Genomic DNA, 6,000 nt, shown 5'->3' on the forward strand with positions numbered 1-6,000 from the left:
GTAGCAAGTTTTGGAGGCTTCGTGTGGCTCATTTTGGCTGCTGAGGTCAATGAATGGGTTTGGGTGGGTTAGAATTAGGGGGAATTAGAGCAAAGTGGGTTAATGTACCTCATTCCTTCAGTTTCGAGTTTGATGCCATCAGTTTACTGTGTTGCCATAGAGCTCTGTTGTGTATTTGCCTTTTAACCTCTTGTTTTGTAGGCAGAATGTCAAGAGTTTTCTAACAGAGGCTTTGGGAACTTAAGTGTCTTATGCAGATGACTGTGGGCAGGGGATATGGATTTGGGGAGGGAGATGGCAACTTGTTTTCTTCTCTGATGGGGAGCACTCTTCTGATTGTAAGTTCGTAGGAGCTTGAACTGGATTCCAGCACACCAAAATGTGCCCCAGAGCCTGTTTCCTTTGGTTAAAAGTAAGGCAAGGAATGTTCTCCTCATTACAGAGTGGAGCCCCTATTTGGGATGTGTGAGAAGTTCCTGCAAGAAGTGGATTCCTTTCAGAGGTGAGAAACTTCATTGCTGCTTCATTGTAGGTGACAAAGTTCCCCCCACCATTGTCACTGGGGAATATCCCATTTGGTTTTCATCTGTTTGCATCTCCCTTCCCCTTTTGCTGTCCTGCCTCGGGGACTGCTATCCTGAAATAGTGCTTAAGCAAGAAGGAAACTCCCTTTATAAACGTGGGATCAATGGAAGAGCTTTCTTTGGAAGGAATATCCCTTTATCACAGTTTCTAAATTGTAAGTAAGGGTGAATGAACCATCTACATGCTCAGGGTGGGAGTCATCTCGCCCAGACATTGATGTTGAATGGCCGCTACTTCTGAAGTGCTCACTCAGCTCTCCTCTCACTGCAAAGGTGCTTCTATCATTGTATTCCTAATTGAGATGGCTAAAATAGGCCAAATAGGGATGCCCAGTGTTTTTCCATTGACTTGGAAGGGAATTGGATAGATAACCTGGAGATGCAGGTATCCAGAGTTGCCTGAGCAGAATTCCATCTCTAGTTCTGATTCAATTCCTGTTTATTCATTATCTGCTTTGCAGTTGTAGCTGGTTAAGTGATGAAAGAAGGGAACCAAATCTACCCATTCCCTAATGCTCAGCAAACTGAGTAGTTGGTGAACAGAACTGCTCATTTGCTTTGTGTCTCTTCCTTGCACTGAGTCTCAGGATCACCAAAATTCATCCTTGTTTCTCAGGAAATCCCCCAGGCAGTGATGAGTTCCATAGTCTGGATAATAGAACGGTTTGGGTTGGAAAGGACCTAAAAATCATTGCATTGGGGCTGTTCAGCCTGGAGAAGAGAAGCTGCATGGAGACCTCAGAGCAGCTTCCACTGTCTGAAGGGGGATACAAGGATGCTGGAGGGGGACTCTTTATCAGGGACTGCAGTGATAGGACAAGGGGTAATGGGTTCAAACTGAAACAGGGGAAGTTCAGGTTGGAGGTAAGGCAGAAGCTCTTCCCTGGGAGGGTGCTGAGGCGCTGGCACAGGGTGCCCAGAGAAGCTTTGGCTGCCCCATCCCTGGCAGTGTTCAAGGCCAGGTTGGACACAGGGGCTTGGAGCAAGCTGCTCTAGTGGAAGGTGTCCCTGCCTGTGGCAGGGGGTTGGAGCTGGATGAGCTTTGGGTTGGAAGGGATCTTAAAGCACTCCATGATTCTATAAGTAGCTTGGCTGGAAATAACCACTGGGTTGCGTCGAATAACATAATGTGTTTAATGAGTAACGCTGAAGGAAGTGTTTGGTTTTCATTTATTCTGAACACAGATGTTTCATCTCTGAGCTCCCACACATGCAGGGCAGTTTTGTAGATAAACTGCTGGACTTAATGCCCAGGCTTGTGACATCCAAACCTTCAGAAGTGGTCAAGATTCTTCAGACAACGCTGCGACAAAGTACCTTCCTCCACCTTCCTCTTCCAGAGCAGGTCAGAGCAACACAGAGGATTAAATGCATTATCCTTGTGGACTTTCTTTGCATCTGATTACTTCCTAACTTACCATGAAGCTTTTAGAGTTCAGGTTCTTTGTCAGTCTACCTTCAATGGCTTTCTTCTTCTTATCTACCATCCTCAGGGCTACTGCTAAATAGATAGAGGACTTCATTCCTGGCAGTATCTAAAAGAATCCAAAGTTCATAGAATCCTAGAACGGTTTGGGTTGGAAAGGACCTTAAGATCATCCAGTTCCAACCCACAACTTCTCCATGAAGAACAGCAGCGATTGCGTTCTCTTCTCTTCCCTCCTCCCTTCACCTCCTTACTTTTGTCAACCCCTTTCCTCCCAACAGCTCCACAGAGCTACCGCGAACATCATCGAGCCCACTGGTGAATCTGACAACCCCCTGAGGTTCACCTCGGGGCTGGTGGTGGCTCTGGATGTTGATGCAACTCTGGAACATGTGCAGGATCCCCAAGGAACTGTTAAAGTTCAGGTAAGCAGTCGCTTGACATAGATCCAAACATGACTGTGCCTTAGGGGCACTTTGATGTCCAATACTTCTACATTTACTGATATCAGGAAGAATGTTGGATTTCTGAGGTGTGGGCCCACAGTGAGAAAGTGGTCCATGTGGTGTATAGTGCTCTGGGTTGAGTTTGGTTTGAGTGTGCAGCTCCTGAGAGTTTGCTTTGAGCACCTTGATGTCCTGTGCTCCACACTGTGCTTCCCCATGCACGGAGCACGGTGTGGACATGAGCATGAGCACATACAAATGCTGCTGTACTTCCAGTGTGAGGAGTGGGAAGGGGAGGAGCAAAAGGAGCTGTTGCGAATGGTACAGGGACAGGGAGGTGTTCAAGGCCAGGTTGGACATGGGGGCTTGGAGCAAGCTGCTCTAGTGGAAGGGGTCCCTGCCTGTGGCAGGGGTTGGAGCCTTTCAAATGCAGCTGGGGAGGTGGGGGGGTGTGGGGTGTGTGTATGCGATGCCAAGTAAACTACATGAATTCCCTGACAGCAGAGAAAGTAAAACCTCTGTTGACAATGCAGAGGAAGAGCTGGTGTCAGTGGATGGCTTTTTTTCCACCTGTGCTATGGGTCTGGATGGCTGCTCTGTGGCCAGCTGGATTCTTGGCTATCCAAGCTGAAGCTCACCTCCTTACCTTCCAAACTCAACTGGAACCCACCAGCACAGCTCTCACTCTGCAGATCCGCAGCCCAGTTGCCATTCAGTTGTTTCCTTCTTTTTCTCTATAGGTATTGTATCCAGATGGACAAGCACAGCTCATCCATCCTAAACCAGCAGACTTCCGAAATCCCGGTCCGGGAAGGCACAGACTGATAACTCAGGTTTACCTCTCACACACAGCCTGGACAGGTAATGATGATGATACAAGTTCATGTGATTGTGCTTCTCTAAGATAACAGCATGTCTTGCTTGATCCCAGTCTCTTGCACATAGTGCATGCCCACAGTCTTGCGGATGTAGGATCCTTAGAATGGTTTGGGTTGGAAGGGACCTTAAATCTCATCCAGTTCCAACCCTTGCCATGGGCAGGGACCCCTTCCACTAGAGCAGCTTGCTGCAAGCCCCTGTCCAACCTGGCCTTGAACACTGTGAAGGATGGAGCATTCACAGCTTCCTTGGGCAGCCTGGTCCAGTGCCTCACCAAAGGATTTTTGGGATCCTGGAGCCTAAAGCTGTTGGTGGTGCTGCCCTTAGTTGCTCAGACTTTGTTCTTGCAGGCTTTGAGCCATATCTCCCCTGGTTGACAGGCATTGCTGCTCCATAGGTGACTGAAGGGGCTGCTCTTGTGGGAGAGAAGGTGCTTGCCACAGGCTGGGGAGCACATGTATAGGGAAGAAAATTAACTCCATCCCAGCTGAAACCAGGGCAGGACATCACCCATCTCCATGCAGAGCAAGATCAGTTGTAGGAGTCGGGTCTGCAGCCTCGGTTAAAGGCAGGGAGTCAGGGTAAGCTGACTCACTGTGATTCACTGGCTTAGATCTGATAGGTAGTACCTTTGGAACTGTGGGTACCCAACAGCACAGTTTCAGCACTGATGCAACTTTCACCCTTTTAATAGTGCCCTAAAACCCCCCACCCTTTAGCCTGGATGAAATCCTCCAGCATTCCCGCTCAGTCTCTGTTGGCATCCGCACGTCCCCATGGAAGTGCTTCAGTAATTGGCTTGTGGACTTCAAACAACAAAAGCAGAGGATTTGTTCACAGCTCCCTTTGTCCCGTTTCCTTTTGAATCCCTTCACGTTTATTCAAATGTGGGTTTTATTTGAGCAGTTTATTTTCTGAGCTGTTATAAATAGGGTTTGGTGATGGGTTTTTAACCAACAGTTTTCTTTAGTGCTGTGTTCTTTCACATGCTCCTTTTTATATAGCACTTCCCTGGTGTACTCGTTCATCCTGCTAGCTTGGTTTGGAGAGAAAGAACAGTATTGTTTCTAGGACTGGAAGGATCTGGATTTAAAGGTAGCAGGGGGAGCGAAATCAAGTCTTTATTTCACTATAAGGGTGTTTTAAGTATGGTCCTAAGGGATGATCAGAAGGTCTGTAAAGAGCTACTCTATTGGAAGGTGTCCTTGTCCATGGCAGGGGGTTGGAACTGGATGAGCTTTAAGGTCCCTTCCAACCCAAACCATTCTATGATTCTCTTCTGCTGTCTCCCCATGCCATTACTTTAACCGTTAACGCTGACACTGGCACTTGGGTGTATGAAATGTGGGGAGGACACAGGGTCAGAGTTCAAAATGGACAAATTGCCTTCATTCAGGACAATGGAACTTGTTGAAGGCCGGTGCCAAGTGTGTGCTTAGGGAGGAGAACACCCAGCTACAAGGCACATGTTAACTGATGGGGGTATAGCAGAAGCGATAGAGGTGACTAAAAGCTACAGATAAGAGTTGGTGATATGGAGAAAAGGGGAGCCTTGGGAGGTGGTGGCTGAACTGTGGGGTAAGTGTGGGACAAGGTTATTCCTTGTGTTCTGTCTGATGCTGGTGCTGTCTCAGCTGGAGCCACTGCTGCAGTTCTGGGGGTCCCCTGGAGCAGGGGGGCAGAATCCCCTCCCTGAGCTGCTGCTCACGCTCTGGGGGTGCAGCCCAGCACACAGGGGGGTTCTGGGCTCAAGCGCACACTGAAGCCAGGTCTTGGGGAGCTTCTCCTCACCCAGCACCCCAAGTCCTTCTCCTCAGGCTGCTCCATCTGGTCTCCCCCAGCCTGGGTTTGTGCTGGGATTGCCCCGACCCAGGGGCAGGACCTTGCCCTTGGCCTTGTTGAACCTCATGAGTCATCTTTGGGTTGTTCTGTTTGCTTTCCTCTGCAGAGCCCTGTCAGATCGAAGTGCGGTTGCTGCTGGCTTACAATTCCAACCGGAGCAAGGCGGCTGCTAAAATGCCCAAATCTGCCTGGAACGAGAGCTTGGAGGCTCTCCCACCATCTGAAAACGGCATAGAGGGGACCATCCCCTTCAGCAAGCCTGTCAAGGTGTACATAATGCCCAAACCTGCCAGGCGGTGAAGCCTGGTGCTGTGAGAAATGTATTTATGGGCTCTTTGGCTGACATGAAAGCAATATGATGTGTTCTAAGAGTGAACCCAACCCAGACTGGTTTATAATGGGTTCAGACAGTCAAGCACAGATATAAAGCTGCTGAAGAACTTTGGTCTTCTCTGTTAGGAAGCAGACAGAGCAATACAGGCGTTGTTCGTCTAGTGAAGAGCAGTTTCAAGCCAATTCAATATTGAACCCAGGCAGTTCCCAATCACCATTCCAGTAGTAATTTAATTGGGGCCTACCTTCAGTTTTACTTATCAGGAGGTTCTCCTCCAGGCCTTTGTTTTCTGCTGTGTATTTACCATGTAAATGCTGAAGCACAGGAATCAGTGTTATTTTTACAGTACTCAGAAGCAAAGCTGAGGAGTGTGGGTGTGTGTGAGGTCTTTTGGGTTGGTTTGGGTTCTTTTTGAGTGTCTAAACCTTGCATTTGTGCATTGGTACCTAAATTCTTAGTAAAACCAAATAAATACTCTCAAGTGCTGTT

At 48.3% G+C, this 6,000-nt stretch overlaps 1 protein-coding gene across 2 annotated transcripts in view; it reads left to right on the plus strand.

Moving 5' to 3' along the window:
* The window catches only part of INTS4 (integrator complex subunit 4), a 32,426-nt gene extending 26,426 nt beyond the window's left edge, over positions 1-6,000 (plus strand). For both annotated transcript variants that reach the window (XM_061458074.1, XM_061458075.1), the window contains exons 19-23: positions 443-502; positions 1,770-1,929; positions 2,292-2,435; positions 3,197-3,317; positions 5,284-6,000. In XM_061458074.1, coding sequence (XP_061314058.1) covers positions 443-502; positions 1,770-1,929; positions 2,292-2,435; positions 3,197-3,317; positions 5,284-5,477 — 679 coding nt within the window. In that variant the 3' untranslated portion in view covers positions 5,478-6,000. The remainder of the gene's footprint in view (positions 1-442; positions 503-1,769; positions 1,930-2,291; positions 2,436-3,196; positions 3,318-5,283) is intronic.

The sequence above is a fragment of the Pezoporus flaviventris genome, unplaced genomic scaffold, assembly GCF_033815535.1.
Source record: "Pezoporus flaviventris isolate CSIRO_AGI_PZ_B2104156 unplaced genomic scaffold, CSIRO_AGI_Pfla_v1 ptg000025l, whole genome shotgun sequence".
NCBI classification, from domain to species: Eukaryota; Metazoa; Chordata; class Aves; order Psittaciformes; family Psittacidae; genus Pezoporus; species Pezoporus flaviventris.